This window comes from Spea bombifrons, chromosome 10 (genome assembly GCF_027358695.1).
Source record: "Spea bombifrons isolate aSpeBom1 chromosome 10, aSpeBom1.2.pri, whole genome shotgun sequence".
NCBI classification, from domain to species: domain Eukaryota; kingdom Metazoa; phylum Chordata; class Amphibia; order Anura; family Pelobatidae; genus Spea; species Spea bombifrons.
In genome coordinates, this window is record NC_071096.1 from 9,237,052 (window position 1) to 9,264,571 (window position 27,520).

A 27,520-nucleotide genomic window follows, 5' to 3' on the forward strand; every position below is an offset into this window, starting at 1 on the left:
GGTCAACAAGGTCACAAGGCAAGCAGAGGTCGGCACCGGGTATCAGGCATAGAAGGGTCAGGCAATCCGGGTCAGGAGCAGAGAGGTCAACAAGGTCACAAGGCAAGCAGAGGTCGGCACCGGGTATCAGGCATAGAAGGGTCAGGCAATCCGGGTCAGGAGCAGAGAGGTCAACGAGGTCACAAGGCAAGCAGAGGTCGGCACCGGGTATCAGGCATAGAAGGGTCAGGCAATCCGGGTCAGGAGCAGAGAGGTCAACAAGGTCGCAAGGCAGGCAGAGGTCGGCACCGGGTATCAGGTATAGAAGGTCTAGGCAACAGGTACACATACAGCTAAGTTGTAAGAACAACTGAGCACTGAACAGGTATCAGTGCTCAGTTTTTAAACCAACCGCCTTTCTAAGCTCCGCCCCCATCAGGGGTGCCGTCCAATGGACGTTTCGTCTCCTCCATTGGAGACTAGTTTCAGAAGGGGGGCGTGGTGTATGATGCCGTGGGTGTCTATCATTGTGCGGCGGTTCTTTCATGTGAACCGCCGCGTATGAAGAGACACCGTTGCGGCATCGGTCCTGGAGGGGTAAGTACCGGGTACCCGCTACTCGTGGGTACTCGGGTGAAGTACTTCTCACCGGAGCGGAACGCCACGAGCACCCGGGCGACGTGTCCCGGACGGGACCGTAACGTCGCGGGTACTCGGGCGACCCGCTCCGTATGAGATCCCGTCGTAACGGGTACTCGGGCGACGCGCTCCGAACGGGAGCGCGACGCTGCGAGCACCCTTTACTCGCACGCCGGCCGGGATCGTGACACCCAGGCAACCTTTAGCGGAAGGAAGTGGGCAGGAAGCTAGGGTAAGAATTAGCAACGAGTAGACAGAACATGGGTGATGGGTGGACATGGCCAGGTGCTGCCTTCCAGCCCGGAGAAAGAAGAAACCGACCGTTCCATACCTCAAAAACAGTAGAACGCAACCAAAATGGTAGTGAGGGTATAACCGGGACTCGCCACGGGCTTGTCTGACTCGGCCCACCTCAATGACAGAGAAGCACTTCAGTCAAGTCAGCGTAACCAATTCTATGTCACAGTAAAGAACCAGCTGATTCTTTACCTATGTCTCCTACTTGTTTCCCTCAACCCATGATTTAGATCACAAAAATATGCTTTGTCTAAAACCCTTCAAGTGTTCTTTTTTTTATATATGTAAAATTAGATCCACCGAGAGGCCATTATTTTTCCCCAATGCTATTAATGATCACTAATTGTTAATTAGCAGGTTGCAGATGCTGAGGTGTGTAAAAATACCCCAGTGGTGTTATATCTTTTGCCAGGCACATTGGTATTTTTATCAAAAAAATAACAGTTTGAAAACAGTGTTTGTAATGTGTATAAATCTTGCTTTTCCTGGCACATATTCACATATATATAGAAAACAATGTATATACATGAAGTAACCAAGCAGCTGTGTGCTAACGCACCTTGAAACTAACTTTAGCTTCTTTAGAAGAAGTCAAAATTGCCTTTCCAATACCCCCAACATTTTGAGAAAGTAGCTTGTACTTGAGAAGTTACAAGCTGCTTTTACAGGGTGGCCGGCAGCCGGCAGACACTCTGCTCCTTCCAGGTTGGTAGAGAGATGTAATGAACACAACTTATTAGCCAAGCGTGAGCGTACCTCACAGCAGAAGCAGCAAGACAATGTCGCTTGTTCGGTGTCTGATCTCTGCTTTCTGCTGACATGGTGCGTGGCTGGGCATATTCAGCCGCCGGCCGCATGCTGCAGCATCCCATCTGCCGGTGAATGTGTGATTGGCGGCCAGCAGCCTACTGGCATTTGCCTGGTGTGCCAGATGGCCAATCCAGTCCTGGTTGGACAAGTAAAGAAATCGAGCTTCCCGGTAAGAAGTAAAAACAAGAATTACAAAATATCTTCTATTCTGTTCTATTAGCCACTCGCTGGATTCTATTATCCTGTTTATGACCCCCCTTAATGCAGTTACATTCTGTTTAGAGGGAAACTGTGTATCATTTATTTATTGATGATTTATTAGCTTGAAACAACGTTTTACTGTGTTATTTATATGTGAAATAATATGCCGCCATCGTACTAAGCATAAGTGAAATAAATATATGTTCACTGTGTACAGATAATAAAAACAGAGCATGAAGATAGTAATTATTAAACTGTCTCACACGCTTGGTGTGTCTTTTTTATGTGATGCATCATTGTGTAATTATAAAAACATTCTAAGGACAAAATGTTCAAAAAGAAAAAAAAAAAGCGGATCGGGAACATACCTTTTACAGATGTTTTTTTCTGCTTAGTTAGGTAAATGTTAAATCTGAAAGGTGCAGTTTTCAGTGGTTGACATACTTCATCAATCCTAATTTGTGAAATTGTTCACTCAGTGATTCGATGTCTCCATGAAAGAGATGTTCGTCTGATTAACATTTCAACAAGGAAGATGTAACCCTTTCCGAACACAAAATTAATTTGAGTCTGATTCTGATTTCATTTGCTGAAGTGTGTAGATAAATTAGAAAGTAATATTTTACTACGATTGGCATGCGCTTGTCCCAGTGGAGGATTTTTGAATTATAATAGATTACCCCAGTTTCGGCTTTGACTCAGGAACTCTGTTCTTCTCGTACCATCGTAACTTCCCAGGCTTGGCCTCCCTCTGCCGCTCTTTATAGGAGGCAGGGAATGGGTATGGTCACAATCAGGGGGTATGGCTAGTCGCAAATTGGGGTGAAACTGATGCACTGATGTCACTCCCCTGCCCAGAGATGAAGCACACCGACCCGAGGGTCCATAATCAGCTCAGATTTCCAGAGCTTCTTATCATTTAATACAAAAGGTTTTTGCGGATTAGCTGTTGTCCCATGCACAGAGATGACCAGAAAAATGTCTAACTGGTTATAGTGAATTTATAGTGAACTTGTAACCATACTTAGACGTCTCTTTAAAAGGAACCCGTCTTTGACATAACGTGATGCTGCTGAGAATCACCACTGTTTGTCCAAGACAATAGTATAAAAATGCCTCATCCGTTTGATCACAAAATTGATATGGCCATCGATGGGTACTTTTGTTTTAGGGAGTTCCATCAGAGGTGTGATTAGGGTTTGATGTTTTTATGTTTTTTATGGTTTTATGCTCTCACTGAGTTGCCCCACTGTCCCACTTCAGTTATTCGAGAGGTGACTGTAAACGCAAACCACAACTCATAGTCCCATATAAACACATCCTCATCCCAATCCGGCCAGATTAAATGTTGGGAGAAGTGCTAAACAAACCCCTGGGGCCTGGTAACCATTTTATATTTGGCGTTGACCTTAGTGGATGCAGCACTGCTTCTTAGTTAATTATCAAGAAGTCAACTCGTAAAAAAATGATCTCTTGATATAATTATATTGATTTGCAGAATCCAGTAATGCATTCGGGATTTTCATTTCTATATGATCTCTATTTTCTCTACAGGAAAATGGCTGGACCCAAAAGACCATCCAGCGCTTCCTCCGTTGAGAGCCAATTGTCCACTTTCTCCTGGCAAAGTTCTTGTTTTTCCCCAACATCCTGTTCAAGACCAAGCAGCTTGGAGGATGCTATTGTCAAAGAATATGTGGACATTTTTGAGAGGCCATCTACCCAAATGAAAACTTTACCCCGGTAGGCGTTTTATATTGTTGAAAATTAAAGAACGTCATATATCAAGACCTCAGCTGGGACGTTAACAAGACTTAGGGTTAAACCACAAGTCCCAAATATTCCTGCAGATTGTAGAAATGAAATATTGGCAAGTCTAAATCTCACCAGTATCATGAGGCCATCCCAAGTACAGCTTGAGGGATGGAATATTTGGTTGAAAAAATCCTTTCCGGAAAATCTCTTAAAAAAAATCCTCAGAGCAGTCTAATGCTGTCAAGATTATTATGAAAAATGAGATATTCAATTTAGTTAACCACTATAATTTTTGACCAGTAGCTATTTTTACTCCCGATTCATAATAGATTTACTTAGCCCACATAAATAATATAGGTTCATTTTCAAAAATGACAAGCTTTGTTGGATTCCGATCTGTACAAGCACAGAGTATTGTGAACTTCAATAAGGTTTAAATATAGACTTGCAAAATTGTCACAAGCTGCACTTTGTGATGTACCACACTGTAGGTTGTGAGTAATTGTTCGGCATTAATATTTGAATGTTGCTGTAGTGGCTAAAGCAGGCTTTCCAAGAACCACTCAGACAGTACAGTGACAGCAAGGACAACTGCCTGGAAACTGTTACTATCAAATCCGCAGAACAGTAACATAGCAAAAGCATTTTACATTAATGTTCAATGTTACTTTACACTTTAATGTAGCTGTCAACAATAAGACAGTCTGTAGACGTGCCGAGCACCTCAGTGCCACCAATTGCCATAAGACGCCACACTAGCCAGTATAGTTTTGGCACATATAGGTTCAAACCTGAGCCCAGGTATTAACTATCAAGGGTCCACGTAATAAGACAATGGAAGTAACCATTCCATCTGCTGTCTGGCAGATTTTGGTAAGATGAAAAAGTGAGAATCCCAGTGGATGTTCCTCTTAAGTTTCAAGGGGCCCAATTATAGTATGTCCTTTCATTCCCTCTCCTTGTTGGAGAAAATGCATGTATATGTCCTACATGGAAGAGAGGTCACTCTTTCTCCTGCCAAATTTACAACTACATCCCATTCTTCACACAAACTCGAGCACATGGAATGGACAGAATGGAGATGAAGGGGGAGAGGAGGTGGTCAGACTCCAAAATTGTCACAGGCACTGAAGTTCTGCTTGGTGATGAAATGTTCAGTTGTAAGACAAGTGTAAGTGTAAAAGACCCGTTTTATCCTCCACTGTTGAGTAATCCACGTTCTGCATTCTCTTCACTAAAGCTAAGTGTATTTAGTGTTGGAAATCTGCATCATTGTAGGCTTCTTGGGTTGCCTAAGAAAACATCTGCATAACTTTGATGTTAGTACTGATGTTCTAATGATTGATTTCTAATATTCTGTATTTTTTTATCCCATATTTCCTTTAGAAAATACAAATCCCCTTATGCTAATAGATCAGCAAGACACAGCAAAGACAGAAGATATGACAAGCGACCTCATCTTAGCCCTGACACTCCTCTTCAGTCGGTGCGTGTATCAGGAAGGTCAGCCTATCAAGATTGCTTCCCACTTCAAAAAGCATCCGTTCAGAGCAGAAATGTACTTTCAGATGTAGACCTCGACAAAACAGACAGTGCAGACAATTCCTGCCTCTCATCATCATCCAAGAGAAACACCCCTGCCAGTGTTCCTCCAGGTCACGTTAGGTAATCAAAGCAGTTCCTTGTTGCTTTCTGTTGACTGCCGCCGGAATGTTTCTTTACAAAAGGGTTTACACCTGTTAAGTAGAGTTCATTTGCTTTTTTTTTTCTTTCGGCTCCTATGTTCTCCTCGCAAGATTTTGGCATTCCAACAAGTACAGAGACCTTTACTTGAAAGAAAACAAATTAAACCAGAAACAACATTCCCCGCTCTACAGTTCTCTCTGTTGTTTTCCAGGTGACATAAACTCACTCAAACAAAATAGCAATTCTGTAGCACCGCTTTAAGATCGCATCAATCAGGACCAAAAAAAAAATCCAAAAAGCATAAAAAGACATTGAATAAGCACAGTAATGTTTTAAAAGATTTCTGTTTAAATATATATTGATAAGCAGTACAATTTTATTAAATGCTACAATTTAAGCAAAGTGTGGCTTTAGTGACAAAGAAATATAGCGCATACATGCTTATTCTTAAATCCCAACACAATCCACAGATCAGTTTGAGCTCCATAGATTAATCTATGCGAGAAATTTATGTTTTTTTAAATCAAAATCAGCAAACAAAAAATATTGATCAGCACAACTTGGGACGCATGTACTTGGAAAAAAAAAGTGACAACAATAATAGTGCAATATTGTAAAAGCACAATATTCAAAAAAATAAATGAATTGCACTCACAAACAAAGGATGAAAAGAAGGCCCATCACAAAGTGCAGTCACATTTTATTTTAATATCTTTAAAATCTGGAAGATCAAAGAGACTCCCAATATCTCAGCAAAAAGGTAAAAATTAGGGTAAAAATACACAAATTTTGCCACAACCGAATGTGATGCACAATCACTTTTTGGTATAAGAGTCCAACTGACCTTGCTCACAATAAACGAAAATCCAAAGGATCCCAATCTGATCTCAATGCGTTTCGCCCAGTGCAAGTTTGGCTTCCTCAGGAGAGTTGTAAAGTAATAGTCCCAAATCAAATGAAATAAAGTGCGTATATCTGTGCCTGAACTGATTTAACAGAGGGTTATAGTAGCTATAGTTTTATACTCTTAGCATAGCCCTACTGGCAATATGTTTGGGGGCTCTTTCTTCCCTCCTCCAACAGAGACCTCTGTCCCTAACACTTGCACTCTTGTTAACGTATGATGTTGTATGTTGTCACGTCTAGCGGTAAGTATGGGAAGATGGTTAATATCCTCCTGTGACCACAATTGAACCCTTAGTCCCTAATTACCTTTTGATTGATTATTTTTTTACTAAAATTGCACGTATTTTGTATTTTGTTTCAGTTTGTAGAAGCACCATTTCTTTGCGTCAATCTTATGTTTGGAAAAATAAACGGAAACCCTAAAGAGTCTCTCTAACTATGTGTAATATCTTTTTCAAACCTCTTTCAGATATCCAATAAGAAGTCCACATTGCTCCCGCACTACCTATGGAACCGTTCCAGTTTTTAAAAGGAAAGTCTGGGTCATCAGAGTTACGGCTTACAAGAATGGAACGGATACAAGACCTGCTAAAATTTCCGCACCTACAATTCAGCTGGTAATTAATGTTACTGTTTCTGTACGTCCAAGTAAATAAATAATATTTTATGCTAAGAGTAGAAATCCATTTAAAGCTATTAGAGGTCCATGTGAAACAACTCCAATCATTGCATTCTAGTTTCAGAGAATTTTATTTCATTGATCTTAATACGAAATAATAATATAAAAATATACGTTTAATGCATATTAATCTTTGAAGCTCAAACTGATGTGTGGGTTACGTTAACATGTTTTCAATTTAGAAGCGTTAAAGCATATTTTTTAGATAATTAGCCTGTTCTCTTACCCTTTTCCATCTTTATTAGCTGCTGGAGAGGTGCACCGTGAAGCTGGAATTAAACATGGCCGCCAGACGCGTGTTCCTGGCAGACGGCACGGAAGCCTTCGAACCAAAAGATATCCCTCATGATAGCGATGTTTATATATCAACCGGAGAACCTTTCATAGATCCTCTGAAAAATGTTAAAGGTACTAAAAATACAGCCCACGGCGTTAGGGCTGGGAATTAGGAATCATTTTCGCTCACGTCTTTTGCTTGGTTTAATAAAACGAATGTTTACTCATTTACAGTTCAGCCCGAGTATAATCTGCCTAATGAAAGAAAAATCTTCTGACAGGTTTAATGTCCTTCATTAGCGTCGGTACTTAATTTAATACAGATCTGAATAGACATTAGGGAGCCTGCAGGAGGTTAAATGGTGAAAAATGCAATAAATTAAACCACAGATTATTGAATTTGCTGTTTGGTTCCAGTGACACCTAACAGATTCAATTCATTAAGCTTGTAAAAGCCAAGAGACAGAAATTTTAAGGTGAGTTAATTAAACCAGTCATTAAACAAAACCCCAAATCTATCTTTCATTACCATACAATGTTTACTTTTATAAGCTGGAAGGCTTCAGTTTTATTTGAAATCTTTGAGTGTGAAAATCAAACTTTATATTTGTACTCATTTGTGAAACTATTGGATTCCAGTCTTCTGCATGATATTAAAAACACAATTATTTATTCATATGTGTTTATTAGAAATCAGTATACATTTTACAGCCTACATTAAAACATTAAATAATTATTAGAAATAAATACACATAAATATGTATGATATAAATTATGGAAAATGGTTTGCAAAGTAAAAGCTAAGAAAGTCTTTTAGGACAAAATAGCCGAAATCTGCCCAATTTCCAGATATTTTGTTAAAAATAATATTGCTTTTCTCACCGCACTCTAATGAATACCAAGTAATTTGATAAAATATTCTTGTCAGGTGGCTTAGCTCTGCTCTGTTGGACGCCCCATTGTATTCAAGAACGGTTTTGGCTTTGAGTCACTTCCACGCAGTAGTTATTCAGAGAAGAGAAGCGTATAGATGAGAGCAGGCTTACTGCCAGAGGCTGTTTATTATTACTTATTAATCAACGTAGAAAGAGTCTGATTTATCATCAGCCTCTTCAAATCGAAATTTCACCTAGATTATCCCTGTGAAAAATGTAATAATTTAGAATACGATTAATATTAAAAAAATATTTTTAATTTTAAAATGTATTCCGATTATTATTATTTTTTATTTTTATTTTAATTGCAAAACATATTTCTATTGTTACATTATTATTATTATTAATATTATTATTATTATTGTAAAAATATATATCATGGTGCTAATAATTCCACCTGCCAGAATATCACAATAATTGACATATTCTATTAATTTCAGTTTTCCTAGTGTTTATTTTTTTTTTCTCACTTGGTGCTTTTATGTTCTTTTTCTTCTCTTTTGTGTTTTTATATTAGATCTTTGTGTTTTATCTGCCCAGAAAAATGTGCTAAACTTTATTTCGTCTTTTTGACTCTTTTTAAAAAAAATGGCAACATTTGTGTGTATTGTATGAAGGATTGTATGTAAAACTGAAATTAGTTTACAGAATTATTATTTACAGAAAAATTACATTATTAGATGTCTAATGCAATACACGTTAAATATACCCATATATAAAAGCATTATTATAACTATTTTAAATTATTTAAACTTTTTATCGTTCAAAGGATAAAGCCTTGTTTTCCAGCCAAAATAGAAATTATGTTGATTTTGTTTTTCTTTTGATTTTAAGTGAAAAATCCGAGTAGTGTAATTTACCTTATTGACAACATCGGAGAATATATTGCGGGAAACAAAGCCAATTCATTTTGATGAACTATTGGCTAATAAAAGACAAGAAGCTGTTGTTCCTGGTGTTTTTCAAAATCACATACTGTGGGTCAAAATGAGAAATGTACTAAAACATAAAAATGAAGAGTTTTTTCCAAAGTTCAAAACAGTGCGAAAAAAATGATTACTTTCATGCTAGATGTAGTTATTTTTAAAGTTTGCTTCCCTGTTAAATTGTACAGCGTCTTCAGCATGTAAATATTATGTGAAGAAACAGTGCAGAAGCATACTTATCTTTTAATAGACACCACGGGGAATATTGCTCACCTTCTTAGCCAAATTATCAGCCACATGGAAACATAATACTGATTATACTAGGTGTTTTCTGGCTTCACAGACAAATAGTAATGAAATTAGAACCACAAATAATGTAGTCTCCGACACTGATGGGTTAGAACCTGACAGGTATACGAAGGTGCTTCATCTCCAAGTACATTAACTTCACACCCCCGCTCACGTTTACTGAAAACATCACAGACTGTAAGAATCAGACTGTATTAATAACTAACAGTATGGAAAAACAGTTCAAATAGTTAAAATAACTGGAAAAAAAACCAAACATTTTTTAGTGCTTAAAAAAAACGTAGGCAGAAGAACTTCATTGGAAGTTGGTCGGTGGAAGAATGATATCAAATTTACAAGAAGTAGTGCCTTTTAGGCACATGGGGGAATGAACAGAGATGGGCGTTCTCTGGGACATTGGACAGGATCATAAATACCCCAGCAAAGCACAGTACATGCCACCCAGGCATTCTTTTTTTTACCAGAGTTAGTCAGTCCTTGAGACCCAAACGCCTCCGTCCCTGTTTCTTCTACTGGTGTTCCTCTTTTCTAGGAGCTCTGAATGTTTGCTGGGTATGATCATACCTAGGAACTTCGCATGGTAGGCTAGCGGAGCTGGATTGGCTTTATGCGGAGGGGAGGCAGTTCTAGCCACACACAAGGGCGCGACTGGCCATATTAGGGGCATGTTAGCTAAATGAGGGAGAGGACTGTTGTTTAGACTTAGGTCTACGAACCTAAATGTACTTTTATGACTATGGCACTTACACAAATGTACACACTCATGCCAACACACATACACTTGCACAAACACATGCTTACACATATTCACTCTCTCACTCACACAAGAACACTCTAACACACACTCTCCCTCTCACGAACACATACACATATATATTCAAACTAACACACACTGACACACTCACACATACTCACTGTAACACACACTCTAACATATACTCTCACTCCCTTACCCCATCCTCACTTTCTTTCATGGTGCTCAAATACCACGGGGTCACATAACATCACGTTACGTCACACTGCTGCACATGGGCAGGCACTCTCAACACCTGCTCAGAGCACACATGCTCAAGTCCCAGGCAGTTCTAAGTAAGACATCTCTTGGTTTAGAGAGATTGCTGAAAGAATAGGCATCCCTGTCCATTTACCTGTGTATAGAGGTTAAACCAAATAAGAATTTTCTGCAGAATACACAAATCTTAGTAAAACCATTTTCTAGATAGTATGGTTGAACCAGAGTCTCTAGGTGAAGTCCTGGGTCTCTGGGTCAGTTTCTGCTTTTTCTGGGCAGGGGAGCCTTTTATAGCCACACCCATTCCCTACCCCTTTCCCTTCCCACTTCCTGCACTTAAAGTTGCCCCACCCTTATGCATGGCTAACCCCACCCCTTCACCAAGCCACTTACCCACAAAAGGGAGAACTCCGGGGAGGATACCCCGAGAAGTTCCAAGGCAAAGAAATAAAAAAGGGACGATTGCTTCCGCAATACTCTCTCAGTGTTTTCATGGCCCTTCTGGCGTAAGAAGCGAGCACTTCAGGTGTTCTTTTATATTTATTTTTTTGAGATTGTATTATACAGGCCACGTCCGTGTATTTCTGAGTATCTTTGTATAATGTAACCAGTACATCTTCGTGAATCCCGCGGCCGGCCTATCCTCATACCGTTTCACCTCCCGCTCAGAATTTCCCGCACTCAGCACATCAGCATGTGAAGGAGCCTGCAGGGCACATACATTTTATCATTCTTATGGCAATTGTATACACTCGACTGGACGTTCAAATGGATATCAAACATCATCAAGCAAATTTCTTGATCTCCCTGTCGCTGCTTGTTTTTGTCTCTGTCTGTGCCTTAGTGGTTGTTAAGCAACGGATGAGGGGAAAAATACATACACGTGGCTTTGTCCTATACGTTTCACTGTGTTTCCTCCAGATTTGCGCTGTTTTTTTAACTACCAAAATATTGGCACACACTAATGGAAACATCACACCATCTCTTGCTGGATCAGCAAGCTTTAACCTACCAAAATCTGGTGTCGTGCATTACTTCTGACTGATAATCAATCTTTTGGTTGCTCGACAGTTGTTACAGGAAGCTGGACCAGCGATGGTGGCAGATGTGTCTTGTCTTCTGAGAAAAGAGGTTGTAGGTGTGTTTGGGAAAAAGTAACAATTCATGCATATCCAATTCACAAGTAAGGAAAAATCCTAAATATTAACATACAGGAATGTATCTTGTGTCCTTCAACTGTCTATGAACAGAGTAAAGCCCTAAAAAAAGTGGGATTTTTCACTTTTGAAATAAAACTATAGTTGAGTCCAACCCTAAAAACCATATACAACGTATTATATCACGTTTCATTAATAGTTGTTTTGTTAATATTCACATATATGGGGTATCTACAACAACAACGCCAAGTACCCCATCCGTGGCCGTAATTTTCACCGCATTAAAAAACGCCGCTCACCTTTATGACACAGAACACAGGGATATGATGTCATATGCTGGGGCGCTGTGTCTTAAAGGCTCGCAGTCCATATGCTTGTGTACAGTGAGTTCTGTGAAAGAACAGAGAGGTCCTGTAGACCACCCCACAAAACAAAGTGAAAATATAAGATTAGCAGCAACATAATTACCTTGGGCGCTGGCTCCTCCACATGGTAAAAGGGCTACCTGGGGATATCGGCAAACTCCCTTGTAACCAGCCCATTGAGCAGAGGGGAAAAGCGAGAAAACAAATCATGTTTAATAGACAATTTTTAAATTTTCTTTTTTTATGTCATTTAAATGGACAGATGGCTGTCTGTCTAGATAAACACACAGAATATTTTTTTTGTTAATGATAAAAGTCCTCAGGGTGGACTGAAACATTGACCGTTATAAACATTTTGTGTTGATCTTGAACCAATAAGTCCTTCTTTTCTCTGTGTTGAGCTACATTCTGTGGCTGAAGGCACCAACACATACTTGTTCTCATCATACATGTGATTAATGTGAAACAATGCATAAACTAATACATATATTATCACTTAGCATTTCTCTTGGTAGAAAGCAGCCCGTGAGTGTTGCCCATCACTTTTCTCACTGTTTGTGTTGTTGAGAAGACACACTTTCATGGCCTGCAATACCTAAGAGGCATTAGTGAGACTTGATAAATGCCTCCCGATGTACAGAATGAAGATTATTTGTTGTGACAAGTAACGTTTAACAGTGATACGTGTGAGGACAGAGCGAGCAGCTTCCTCTTCTTGGAATATGAGTACACGTTAAACAAAACAAAATATTTCTTTTCTTTTTCTAGGTTAATGAGAATTCTGTAACGATTTAACCGATTCAGACTGGTTCAAAATTGGTTAGATTCCCATGGTTTCTTTATTTTAATAAAACCAGTTGCCATTTTGACAACATTAAGGACATAGGGTATAATGGACCGGTTCACATACGTTTTAAGGATCTCAGAGGTCTCTTCTTCCTTGATGTGTCTTGAATCCCTTCAGTCGCTACTGAAATGGAGCAGTGACCTTAACTTCAAGATTCCCCCCATTAAGTTTAGTGAACAGAAGGCAGGTTGGTTCTGGAGAGTTAAATTATTAGCTATGCATATCCCGGCTCTAATGACTTAAACTAATCTTTTTAGATCCTTAAATATCTCCAAAATGATAAAAAACATTTTGGAAAATATATTGATTTGAGACACCGGAATTCACCAATAACTTAAACAGAAGTATGAACATCAATCTCTATATGTATTTAATGTTAGTTTCCATTTAAAGGGATAGTCGGGCCCATTTTTCACCATGAAAGATCAACTATAGCTTGCCTTACATTGTACAGGAGCGGACATTAGCCAGCTAGCTACCTGAACGTTCCATATTACAGAATGTGGCGATGTTCTTCATAAAGCAGTCTGCGGGGCAGTGAGAGAGCATTTTAACGCCAACACAACCGAATCAAGTAAAAAGTCTCTTTAGTGGTGATAGATCGTTGTTTGTGTGCCACCTCCAACAACAGCACAGTGGAACAAAACTTGTTCCAACATCATGGCCGCCCTGGGGATGAAAAGCAGCCTTGGCGCTTTAAGGCCAGCAGCCGCTAAATGAAATATATGCCGCCTGTGCGTATCCAAGTGGTATCCACGCACAGCAGGACCTCACTCTGCCGCTTGAAATCCCGTCTTGTGAGAATATGCATGTAGGTGCTTTCATTATTTGCTTTAATAATGGTTCAACTTCGTAATTTGGTGCAAATATTTATCCACTCCAAACCAGTGACTCGGCTTTAACCTTAGATGTGCAGGTATGTTATTTATTGTAATAAACAAACCATGACACAGTTCATATGGGGGTGAAAGCAGCATGATTGGCACACAGACAGGGTGTTGGCCGCTTTAATCAAATATAGAATTTGAGGAATACCACACTTTAGATTGTAAGGCAGAATAATGTTATTGATTATGAAATTTTATGACAGCTACTGTCGTAATTAGTTAAAGATAGCCATTTCGCCTATGGCAGTACGCGATGACACGCTGAAAAACATGTACAAACAACCATCTCGAATACTCAATGCGAAAAGGACTAACTACACGGAGGAATGTGACCAGGGCACAACGTATTTACTAAACATAGAAGCAATTGTGCTTTTGACAGGTGACATGATACAATGTGACATTAAGTTTTATTGCCATCAGCGCGACTGCAGGTTGACATAAGAGTTCCAAATATTTTACAGAATGGGTTTGCTATGTTTATGCATTCATCTATTAAGCATTTTCTGAGACGAAATATTTGTATAAGTCCTTATCTCATACTAAATTGAATAGCTCCCACAGTCTGCTCAAGAGATCATATAATACTATTATTATTATTATTATTATTATTATATGTAATCACCTGTTGTTTCTGTAAGTGTAATTGTTATGTTATAATACTGTTTTCCCATTGTACAGCGCTGCAGAATATGATGGCGCTATATAAAACAATAAGTAACAATAACAATGATTATAATACTGGGAACAAATTAGGCTTAATGCACACCAGTACTATATATTGTTTATTACGCCATACCTATACAATAGATACAACTTGGGATCATTACCTAATGTATCAGTTGGTCTTTGTCAATTCTAGTTTTTGCCATACGCTTTGGATATATGCTTAAATTCTTGGTACTATATAAATAGAAATAATAATAATAATAATAATAATAATAATAATAATAATAATAATAATAATAATTTCTTGCTAGATATTAGTTTTCTATGTGCTTTCAATAGGAGTAAGGAAATGAATATTATTTGAAAAATAATAATATTCATAGTGTTAACTTATTATTTTTGCTACCATTTTATCTTTATTTTTTAAATTAATATTTAATTATTTTAATTGATATTTTGTCAAAAATAATATTACTGGTCAAATTATTATTATAATATAATCTATTGTGCAAGACATCGAAGTATCTATATAAATAATAATCATGGGCGATTTGATTTTAACCCATAAATAACACACATGACTTCAGTCATGGATAGCACTAATGCTCTCATGGCTAAAGCAAAAGTCTATAACTATAACTAAATTTAGAATTCTCATTTCTATCCCAGGATTTTGTTTTCTTTTAATAAAAGATAATAACAAACCGGTTTTATGCATTTTTTTTCCTGTTCCAAACACCCACTCACTGATTACTTGTCAAAATGTAAGCGCAAATGAGCAACGTTATAAAAAGCAGCAATGATGGTAAAACAAAAGAAAGGTTATAGTTTCAATTGCGAAAGGAAGTTGACATATATTTTTTTCTCCTCAATGAGACGCTGAATGATTCCTTGATCGGCGATAAAGGCATGCTAAGGTGAATTTTAATTATAACTAAATTGTTGTATTACTGATTCATACCCTGAACATCTGCTCCCTTCAAAATGATGATTTATGCAGGCTATCGGAGCAGACAGCTTCGTACAGCTTATGTCATGCTTAGTGGGAAGCTAGTGCTAGTATTTCTGAAAATACCAATATTTGAAGAAAAAAAAAGAAAAGAGTTACTAGATAAACAGAGAGGGGAAACGGACGATCGTCGGTAATAATAATAATTTTATATTTTTTTTTATTATTTTGTAGACAATGCGTTTCTAAGAGGTAAGATGGCATGGACTATGAAGGGCCTGGTGCTTCCTAACAATGACAAGAGAGGAAGAACTCAACCCGTTCTGTCCAAAAGAATAAAGAACCTTATTACAGAGGGTTGTGTCAGAATTCTGGTGTTTGCAAACGGCAGTGGGAAAGATGGACTGGAAATTGGGGCAATGCTGGAACAAATGGAACAGGTATGGGGGATTTGACAATCGGAACTTACACTACCTGCTTCAACTTCTCTTGACCGGCCCATCCATTAAAGCATCAACCCAATGTTTTTTAAAAAAAATAAAAACAACAATTATGGATAGACATATAGAATTTGATGGCCGATAAGAACCATTTCACCCATCTGGTCTGCCGTTTTTCCTGAGGCAAACAGTCATTGGCAGAAGGATAAAATAACCATTCTACTGTCCACCATTTTGATATCTACACCAAAATTAGATTGGCTTCCTGGAAACCTGTAGCTTAAATTCTGTTACTTTGTGAGCTTGTTGAAGCAGGGCTTTCCTCACAAAATGTTATGTGATGATTAGTTTGCTATTTCCCTTATGTCAGTACAAACAGTTTGAGCAGATAAATATATATCTGTTAATACAACCACGTGAGGATCCACCTTGAGAAGCATGCTCCAAAGATAAATATGCCCCATCACCATTCTAAGCAGCGGTAGCACTGGCAATTCCAAGTACCCTGATACAAGCGCAGGAACTGCCAACAGTCCCAGATTTGCCCGAAAAGTACCAATAACCAGGCTAAACAACTTGTCCTTGTTGCTAGCTGCCCATGCCAGTGTCTTGGTATTATCCAGAATCCACAATACCTAAATCAGAAGCTGAGCATCTGATGAAGGGGCAGAGACAAAGAGTTCTGTGGGTGGAACGGGTGTTGTATGCATATTTAATAAATGGGGCATATTAAATGACCTGATGGATATTATTTTGCTTTAAGTGAGTTTCTAGTGAGACTTGTGGTGACCCTGTGACCTACTCATTTCTATTAAACAGAGTTTAATTGAGTCTCTCACATTTCCCAAATCCACCATTTTAGAGCCCTGCTCATTTCATAAAATACTCTCATTTTTTTATTTTACACCCAGCACATGTATTACTCATATTTATCACACGGTCTCCATTTTTATTCAGTTTTTAGATCTGTGTACGTCGAAGCTGAGCCTTGGTTCTTCTGCAAAGGGGATTTTCGACGTTAATGGACAGAAGATTGAAGACCTACGAAGCAGTAAGAAATTATTTTGTCTCTTTGTTGTAGGGTACACACAAACAACCATACCATATATACGGGAATCAGGTTTCGGATTACTATATATACAGAATTCGAATGTATGGCGCATGGTAACGTTCCTTAGAAGCTGTAACTATAGCTTTCTCAACCAAACACGGGTCATCAGCTGCCTTGTATACAGCGAACGAATCTGCAGTCTTGAGATGTACTGAAAAGTTTGAGACGCTAATTTACCTAGTTAAGTCATGCTGTGTAATTAGCCGTGCATTATAGGTATTATGTACATGTACATTACGCTGACAGTCTTGCAGAAGAGTTTTAAAACATTGCCATAGCACTGCATTTTATGTGCATGACCCAGAGCTACAGAATTTCGTCTGGATCATCGGCTGCACAGATAACGCATTTGATCGTTGTATAATGAATATGAGTGTTCCACAGTAGTAATTGCAGCGAGCTAATTATATTGAACATTCTCTTAGCGTGATGTTGAACGTCAATAAAGGGGTTTATTGTAAAACATTTGCGGATCAATATCTCTATTATTGCAGATTGCATTCTTAGCAATTGCACCGAGTTTTCATACTTTCAATAAATGATAGGGGTTTGCTGCTCACAGGTCAGGTTCTCAACGCCCTCAGTGTCAATAAAATACATGAGATCGTGGAAGCTTGTAGGGCTTACAATTGCATCAGTTTATTACGTTATATATTTTATGTTACGACAAAATAATAATTTTTTATATTTTTTTATAAATATACTACAAATAAGGGGACTTGGAGGGTTGTTTGGGTTCATACCGGCAATGCTTTCTGTAAGGTCACAATGTGCATTGAACTGTGACAATCTACAAGGCATGGATCTAAATCGAGTCTACGGCAAGGACTTCCTGCAGTTTATGATGTCACTTCCTTCCTGATATTTCCAATTTTTTACCTGTAGTGTTTTCAAATGGCCTTTAGTTAGATCATCGGAGGAAGTGCAGATTAAATAATACAGGAGGGCTTGGAATATTGAGTTGTGTGTCCCACTAAACACAAGAGCCGTAACTTTATAACCCGAGTGGACCTTAGGACTGTATAAATATCAACCCGTTAATAGTCCCTCACAAACATTGCTTGCAGTGACTTGCTAATGGTGGCAACCAAATTATTATAAATAGTAATCGTCATGAAAGCTTCTACTTGCGAAGGGAAAAGGATATTCTTAACTGTCACTTGTACTTAGGCAGGGTTTTCAAGCAGAATGCACAGATATCACGTGTAATACCCAGAATCTACCCATTCACCCTGAGGTTGGTGTAGCAAACTCATAAAGAAAGGGACAATATCTGAAAGGTTCTAGGTATGACAGTGGTGGCTTGTGGAGAGCTGTCATTTATCCCTAAAACAGCATACTTGAAGTTCTAGATCAGTAGAACTATGATCATTATAGTAACCGTCCGTTAGAAAATCAAAATGCCTTTGTTAATTTTATTTTAAGGGGCAGACATTTAAATTTTTTTATGTTACCTGTTGTGGTTGTTCTATACCCAAAAAGAAAGGGTTTACAATAAATATGTAACACCCAGCTGTATTGGTATTGGTTACATTTTCTGATACAGAGTTTCCTATGCTAAACGAAGCCAAGTCTTGTTTTACTTTAAACCTGTTTCTTGGCAAAATACATTCTTGCTAGAGGGAGGGCAGCGAGGAATGAAGTCTTGACAGCTGTAAGTGGGACCCTCTCGGCTTTTTTCATTTATTCAACAAAACAAAAGTCTTCTCCTGGTCTTCACTTGTGTTTGCAGAGCTGTTCCTCATTTACACCACATTACACAGAATTACATTCCAATTTCTCTGCTTGGGGTGATTCCTTCAAAAACTATTTTAGGCGCTTAACATAACAATGTAAGCAGCACTCCTAACGCTTTGTTCTTTAGTGCCTTACTATGGAGAGAAGACCTTTAATGTATCGAGCACAACTCTGAAAACACAGAAGGGTCATCAAATAGCACTTTTCCAGAAGATTGGGCATTCAACTAAATACTAGGATTTTTAATTTCTGGAAAAGAGATATGTTGTTCTATAGCTTTTTTTGTGAATGTGTATTTCTTTTTATCTACAATTCACTCAGTCCCACTATTCAAAACAAAAAAAACCCCCTCTTTTCAAGCTTTATGCCATTTCAAGCGTCGAGATATTTAATTAACATAGTTCTATACATCGACCTGTTATACTCGCCTGTTAACTCCATAGAGATGGATTCATTGGTGGAAGTGTAACAGACTTAAAGTGTATTGGAAAACTCCCGAGTGTCCCTGCAAGTGGACCCTATTCAGAATCAGTAAGCGTGTGATGAGTGAAGTGGTTTTGAATATCGCCCTCAGATTCCATGCTGCTTCAAGGCCAGCCTCGAACATGGCAGCTCTTATTTCCAAACACAGTACCTCTTCACTCTCAATTTAACCCAAAAATCTGATGAACCCATTACCGCAAACTTGATTTCATGGAACAAGGACTAGATATAGTTACAAGTGATCAATCACAAGCCGTGAACTAAAGACGCAAAGCATTAACAATTCACACCGTTTAGGTCCACTTGCTCAAGCAGAAGATTTGCCAGAATATATAATACACGGTTACTTTGTTCTGTTTGAGGAGGGACATGCTGTATTTAAGAAACCGACAAGGAGGGGGGTGCTTTACATGAGGTTGCACCCTCCGTACCATACAGTGTCAGACTTCAGCTACAACAATTAAACGCACATGTGTTTCACAAAGTTCAGCTTTTACATCTTTTCTTTGATTTTCCATTAAGGACATGCGATAAAAAAACCCCACGAAATAATTTCTCCAACAAAATCCAACCGCCCTCTCGTTCGGAAAGCCGCGTAACACTGTAGACCCCACAGGCATATGCCGTCAATTTAATAGGATCGCTGGAAAAACCAAAGCAGCTGTGAAAGATTGCTTTAAGTACAGCTATCGTGAGCTTGTCATCCTGCTCGATGGTGGAAAAATCCAAATTCAGAAAGGCATCAGTATTTAAGAAAATGACTGCTAAAACATTGCTCGTAAGCACCTTGGGGACAATAAGATTTGACATGTAGCATATAAACAAAAATACACAGCAGATGTTACATTAGTTTTGAATAAAAAAAAAATCTTCACAAATTGCTATTGGCTTTTCTTCGGAATAGCAAGTCTATTGATCATTCTTCATACAGAAAAATCTGCCACGCCGTTTCAAATTGTAGATGGTTTTGTCGGCTAATTCCAAATTCTCCTTCTGCGTAGGGAAATTTCAAATACTTATTTTAGCCTTAGAGCTCTTTGATTAATATGTAAGAAATTAATTAATGAAGACGGACATATAAGAAGTACAATGATCAAATATATGGTTTATTAGTCGCTTGTATTTGTATGAATTATTTTTTTTTACTTATTTTTTCTTAAACTCATTCAAAAAGTACTTAAAATAATAACTCAAAATACATTTTCATAAGTAGCTTAGAATAGAGCCATATTAACCATTAAAAATGTTTTAATATATAAATTGGTCCTTTTCGCTTTTGTATTTATTTTCCATCTTTACTCAAAGTTTATCCAATTTGCCTGTTTGGAAAAAATATATATATTTTCAGACATTTCAAGTATATACTGTTGAGTGAAAATAATAATGCAGCCAATTTCCTGGATCTGGAAGAACTGCACTTTTCAAATTATGGCATTTATCAGTATTTTCCCCAAAGCAGTGTGAGCTTTTTGAACACAGGGAACAAGCCGTTCGCATCTTAGAATCTTATCAGGACAATGCAAGTAAATTTCAGCGAGGTTTGTTCCAACTCATCTGTGATAAATGAGAAGATAAGGCAATCAGTGCACAACATGACACCGTACAGCTAGTTAAACACTCTTCAGAACTGTTCAGGTGTGTTCATACAGCTTAGGAGTCTTGCACAGGGGGTACTTCAATATAAATGCTTCCTTGATTGTGGTCACAAATCGTAGAGCACTTGCTTTAGAAAGCCTTAACCCAGGTCACATATGAATAATTGAAATTACGGTTGCCTTCAATTTCAAGTTGAACTCTGGATTTTGGTGATAAGAAAGAATTTTATTTATTTTTTTTCTATTTTTTTTTCCTCCTAAAGTTCCACTGCTTGACAAGCGCCTGCAGAACTCCATCACTCCTTTACGTGGACCTGTGTGGGTCACTAAGGGAGAAGGTTTCAGCCCAACAGGAGTTAAGACCTATATCCAAGGAGTGTTATCGGCCCTGTGTCAAGAACTAAAGTCTTCGAAAAGCTATGCTGTCCAGGTGAGTTATCATAGTATTTTCTATTGTTTTTTTTTTAATCCCCTCCATACTTGTATCAAGGCAATGATTGGCAAACTGTCATAAAGAGGTGTGACATCTATACACTGTCACTGCTACCCATTACATGCAAAGATACCTTCATTGTAGTCTAAAAGCTCAGCTATAATAATAGGGCTAATTGTGTCTGTCTCTTAGTGCACGGATGTCGTACGTGTCAGTTTTCTTGCTGCATACTGTGCCGAATTGATGCAGATTCAAGTGTGGACCATTTAACAAATGTCTGTCCTAGAATAAAATCAGAGACGCTTGTGGTCCTATAAATATGAGAATAACTATCCCTTTATATCTATTATAATATGTTACTAATAGAGCACCAGCAAAATCTGTAGCGCTGTTACAGTGAGGGGAGAATACAACATTAAGAATAACATATATATATATATATATATATATATATATATATATATACATATATACATATACATATATAAAGAATAGCATGAATAGACATAGACACAGTGATACAGGAGGAGAAAAGGGCCCTGCTCTTTGATGTTTACACCATTCTTTCATCAGTAATATTACGGTAGTCATCACGCTCTCTGTGTATCTCGCTCTCTGTCTCACTTCTTCTCTGTCTCATATATATATATATATATATATATATATATATATATATATATATATATATATATATATATATTATTTAAAAGCACTGTCACACATCTTAAATGCTGATCCACTATACCAACATTAAATATTTACACATACATGAAAGAGTAATTATGCTTTTTTTACCATTTTTAATGGTATAAACCTGCTATAAATATATGTAACCCCTACAACCTCTTTGTGTCGCAAACCAATGAATACAGCAGAAAAATTGCTACTTGAAAACTAATATGATCAAAATGAGACATAAACAATACATTTACCAGCCATCATTTGGACGATCTATGTGGATAGCATCTACAATAAGACCCTGCAGTATATAATTTAATTAAATTTTATTTGTTTATATAGGATTAAAACTGGTCAATTATATTGAGCTATGAGAGCCGTTGGCTTTCCAGACTAAAATATGTTTGTTTTTTTAATCATTTATTTTTACACAAACATTTACTTTTTTTTAACACATCAAACAACACTATGTTGCTTTTTGATTACCAAATATATATGGGTAGGTGTTTAACTCTGTAATTGCCAGCAAGGTAAAGAAAAATGCTATACGCACCCTGCTGCCATTAGAGGGTTAATTTGCCCCTTTTATACTGGATTTATTGGCAACCTATGACCTCATGATTAGGTAAGATTTAAAGAAATGTATTTTTCTGGTTTTGTGCCGTGTGGCTAAATCAACATCGCCACCTGCTGGTCAAATTGATTCATATGCAAGAATAATACACAACATTGTGCATCCTTAACCCCGAGAATGCCAGAGGTGTATGACACATGAAAAACAATTATTACTACAACTGTCTGGCATTCATTCATTCATTCTGCTGCACAGAAATAATCTTATGTTGACAGCACCTCTGAGGTTTTGAAGGTTTGTGTAACCTTACATCTTTTGCTGTCTTGGCCCAATAAAACGTATCAACTTCAACTAAAGACTCACTTTTATCTTGGGTTGATGTGGCTATCTTAGTTTCTTAATTAAGTTAAGCAACACATACAGTATATTAATTATTGGTATTGGTGACTTTGGAGAATGATGTTGGTCTTCCAGTCCTAACAGCATCTTCCGCTACTCATTTCCTACGCCCTTCATAATTTTGTGTCCCTCGTTTAGGGTTAATTCATTAAATGAGGGGGTTGACTTTAACTATATATTATCTATATAGAGAAACTCATTGGGGTTGTTACTTCGTAAAGTCAGTGAGATGAAAGCACAAGTCTCCAACAAGTTCCTACTTTAGTGAATACAGCCCTTAATGTTACGTAGGCTCTTGAGTGCGTATATGGCTCATAGAAAGTGATCCAAAGGACATACACCTTAGTTGTTACCTCTGAAATGTTAGTGTTCTAAAGATTGTATTTTATCAAAGGAGATACAGTTTAAGGAGTCTGGACAGTGCTGTGCCAACCGACATACACACAAAAGTACAAAAATAACATTAAAAATGTCTATTAATTATTGGGTTAATGTTTTATAGAAGCTTAATATAAATAAATATTCCCCTGCATTTTAATCCCCTTCCTTTAAAAACCATATTTTTTGTGTTACTAACATTTTTTTTATGAGGTGTTACTTCAATGGACGTATTTTGACCTTAACATACTATAACATCTGCATGGCAGTATCATTTTCAGGATACGGGGCTTTCGATTGATGTTAGATCATTGTTCTAGTAAAAAACCAAAGCTTTAATCAAATGTTACCGTTGTCTAAGCTTAGCGTTAAGCAACAAACTTGATTTATCACACAATAGACAATGTGTGGTGTCTACTAAAAAAATGAAACCACTGTAATAAATTACAAATAATGATTTTATAAAATATAAAAAATATATTTTTTTAAATTTGTAATAAAACTAAAAAAAGCATACATAATATTTTAGAATGTGTCTCACTAAATTATAGTTGTTTGACTTCTACTTCTTTTATCTAAATAAATAATAACTTTACATTGCAGTGATTTCAGTGTTTGGGGAAATATTTATACAAAGACTGTAATACATTGTTACCAAGAAGCCCGTTTAACTGAAACGGGAACAACAAATCTCCCCCATGTTCTTTGTTGTCTACAGAAGTCTTCTTCAACTTTAGTTCTCTAAGATGACCCCCTTTGGGAGGTCCTCACTAATTTCCAAATTGCTCTTCAATAAGTACTGGTGAATCTAGGAGAAGACCTGATAGACCAGTCAGTGATTATCATACCTGGAAACCTTCTAGATAAGCTGACCCTGAAACTATTGAAATATGAACTATTTAACTATTTATTTTATTTGACTCACCAAATGTGTTAACCAAATGGCCATAATTTGGATCCTTATGGAAATCTTGACTTGGCATTTAAGCATTCATATCGCCCAAAACATACTGGTACCTTATATATGATTACAATGGTGCAGAATAGGAAGGAGTCAGCTCCAGAGTGTGTGACCCTGAGAATATGCCCCTTCACCCTATGTCCACGAGATTGGGGCAAAAACCTTAAGACTCAGGGGCAAATTCTGAGAGTTCCTAGATATGGTGATTATGTGATGAGAAACTGGAAACCTGAAATGAGAGTGACCTTTATGGACTAGAAGTGGGAACATCTGATCTACAGTAGGACTTTAACCATTGCAAGCACATTTTGGGCTACTGAGAATGATTAATGATTTAGTTGAGTGACAGCTTAAAGGAGCAGATATTTTACATCTTTGAAGAAGTACTAATGGCTTCTTCTTGACTATGAGAGCAGTGTGAGTCTTGTAGTTAAACTCTGATACAAGTTTATGACACCCAAAAAATAGGGTGTTCGGTATGGCTACTTTGTCATTGGCAGTTATAGGTGTGAACTAGCATTTATCATACCTGCCAGTGTCATCCTGATTCTTTAAAGGGTTAAAACATGACGTTCAACTCATAACGGTTGAGTGACCTGGGTGAAATATTTCAGTCCACCAACAGTAACAGTGAAAATAAGATTACATGTTTCTGTATAAATGCACTTAACACATTCAATGATAGGGACCGATGCTTCTAATTAGCATTCTTATTCTGTAGTTGTGCTGTTGGTGGGGGTGTGGGATCTGGAATGTCATTGTGCCGAGTTCCAGTGTTTGCGGACAAACACTGCTGTGGAAGAAACGTGTGAAAAGGCCACAGTGTTGTCAGTGAATGAGGAAGGCTGCGGTGTCGGTGTGTTTCAAGCAGAGAGACTGTCATTCACCGAACTGATACAGCCAAGTGGAGGCCAAATCAGAGAATGCGGAAATACAGGCCTTTTCTTTTTTCTTTTTTTATATAATTCATAACAGTAGCATTTAAAGGCTTTTAAATAGTGCTCAGTGTTTTGACGGGCCGCACAATTAGTATTCCAATCAGCCTCAAGCATATTCCAAGTGTATGTTGTGACAGAAGGAATTGTGAACAGTCGTTGCACTGACGCCGTTTATGAAATTCATTGCTGCAAGGAAGCTCCGTTTAGCATAGAACTCTCTTTTGGTTCTTAGGAAAGTCTCATTGAAACATTAAATTTGCACGGATTTTTCACACTTTAAAATGTGTTCTTTTTTTAACATCAGAAATACAGATTTTAATTATTCTTTTATTTCTTTTTACATGGGGGATATTTCGATAATGAAAAAAAATATAGTTTTTTTAGCAAAAAAAAAAACCCAAAACAAAAGCATTGCAAAATACAGCTGTCCAAAAAAAAACTGTAATATTCAAATACCTCTATAATGTTTATTTTAAAAAATAGAATAGAATAGAAAAAATAGATTAAAAACAGACCTATATTTGCCCATGTTTAGTAAAATGCATCACTGTTTTTTTTCTTATTTTCCCCGTTGCTATATAAGCAAGGATTGCTATTCAATTAACTGTGATAGATTTCTCTCCAATATTGGAGCTAACCCATTGTGTGCAGCCAGGTCTGATTCTCTTAAAAACAAGGGACCAGGTCTCCTGATTTTGGGTCACCATTAGGAGATGTATAGGAGTAGATTTCCTGGTTGCCCACGTGTGTGCGTTAGTGCTTCATGAATGCACGGAACACACGTGAATCTCTTGCTGGGTTGCTGTCATTTGATTGGAACCCATGGCAGGTCGTCCTTAAAAGAAAAAGGGCTGTAAACCTGTCCTGACACCAGTGAAAGTCAGCACTGCTTGGAGCTGGAGGGAGGCAAGCAGAGTCTCACTTATGTCTCCTGGTGGCTGCGTGAGGTCCTCCAAGCTCTTACTCTCGTCAAGGTCTGCTTTCCTAATCCTCCTTTTCAATGAAACACTTGCCAACACCCCATCTAGTCATAAACTGGTTATTTTCACGGGTATGTTAGAAATAAGTATTGTTTTCCGATTTTTGTGCTTATTTGAGCTGATCACTAGTCCATACCTGCCGCGCGAACGTTATTTGGGGCCTAGCAAACCAACTGAAAAGAGTTGCTCCATCAACAATTGCAGGATTTAGTCGATGCCCCCGCTAATGATCCCGATTCTCAGCAAGGTGTTTGACAGGCTACTTCGTAAAGTTGAAGGTTGGCGCAGACAATGTTCCTTTAACAGACGGACGAAATCTTAACCTCAAACAATCTGCCTTCTACATATCGGGAGTACAGTATTTTAGGAACCCTAACCGTGTGTTGCTTTCAAATGTCATGCCTCAAACAGGCCTAACATCAGTTAAATGAAGTGAAAATTGTATTCTTGTCTTGATAGAGATGAAAATGGATTTCTGGTCATGAAATAGATGTAGTTGTCACTTTTTTAAAAAAGGTGTCAGCAGTTTGCTTTAGAGAATGAGGTGCCAATTCCGTATGACAGTAAACTTGTGATCTGAGCAATCAATAAAATGCTTCAATAACTTCCGCTTCATTACACTTATAATAAGAGGCTATAGATCTGCGGCACATAAAATCCTGATAACGAGAATATGGAGCTATTCTCTGTGACACTTTCATTGTGGGGACAATAGGTGCAATATTGCCATCTAGAGTCTCTGTACAAGTAATTGTTTTCAGACATTAGGCTTCCCGAGAAGAATGAGTAGCTTTCTGCATCACAGATTGTTTTATTGAGTGTTTTATTTACAGAATTATATATATATATATATATAATCACTCATTGAAAAGAATATTCATTATTTTTAAAGTTAATTGAGCATTGAAAATGACACGATGATTTGAGAAGTATATAAAGTATAAGTATATAAAGTATATAAATACAATATGTATGTATGAATACAATGTATCAATGAGGTTATATGTTAACTTGGTAGATAAACTATCTTATCAATGTGTGCTGGTTACTCTTAAATATTATTAAGGTTTTTTTGCATGAACTAATTAGCTTTTCGGTGGATGTCCATCCAGCGATATCCCAGTAAGTAACCAGGTGTTTGGAAGACTTGCTGGCTCTGGTCTATGGAGATAGCTGTAATAAAGTGTTGCATGTTTTCACCATCTTCCATGAAAGTCCTTCGTCCAACACTGAAATTATTATTGTAAATCCTAACGTTTCCGCAGAACTTCTGGGAGAGAAGAGAAGCCAGGTTCGCGTATTCATGAAGCCCCCGAAGAAATAGGTCTTTGAGTCTTTCAAACTATCGGTCATGTACCTAGGCACGTCAGGGCTGGTGTACATTCTAGGAAAACCTTGGCACATCCCCTACTGACATATCCAAACCCAAACCTAAACAGATAAAGTGTTGTAGGTTGAGCGCTCTCGGAGGATGAATGTAGGTTGGTCAAAATTAGCAGAGCACCCCACTTCATTCCCCCCAGCTGCGA

At 37.7% G+C, this 27,520-nt stretch overlaps 1 protein-coding gene across 1 annotated transcript in view; it reads left to right on the top strand.

Annotated features, from left to right (window-relative positions):
* The window catches only part of LOC128467598 (doublecortin domain-containing protein 1-like), a 91,476-nt gene that overhangs the window by 17,166 nt on the left and 46,790 nt on the right, over positions 1 to 27,520 (top strand). Inside the window, exons 3-9 of the mRNA XM_053449271.1 lie at positions 3,481 to 3,669; positions 5,068 to 5,346; positions 6,743 to 6,890; positions 7,198 to 7,360; positions 15,519 to 15,724; positions 16,682 to 16,775; positions 20,914 to 21,080. Of these exons, the coding sequence (XP_053305246.1) occupies positions 3,481 to 3,669; positions 5,068 to 5,346; positions 6,743 to 6,890; positions 7,198 to 7,360; positions 15,519 to 15,724; positions 16,682 to 16,775; positions 20,914 to 21,080 (1,246 nt within the window). The remainder of the gene's footprint in view (positions 1 to 3,480; positions 3,670 to 5,067; positions 5,347 to 6,742; positions 6,891 to 7,197; positions 7,361 to 15,518; positions 15,725 to 16,681; positions 16,776 to 20,913; positions 21,081 to 27,520) is intronic.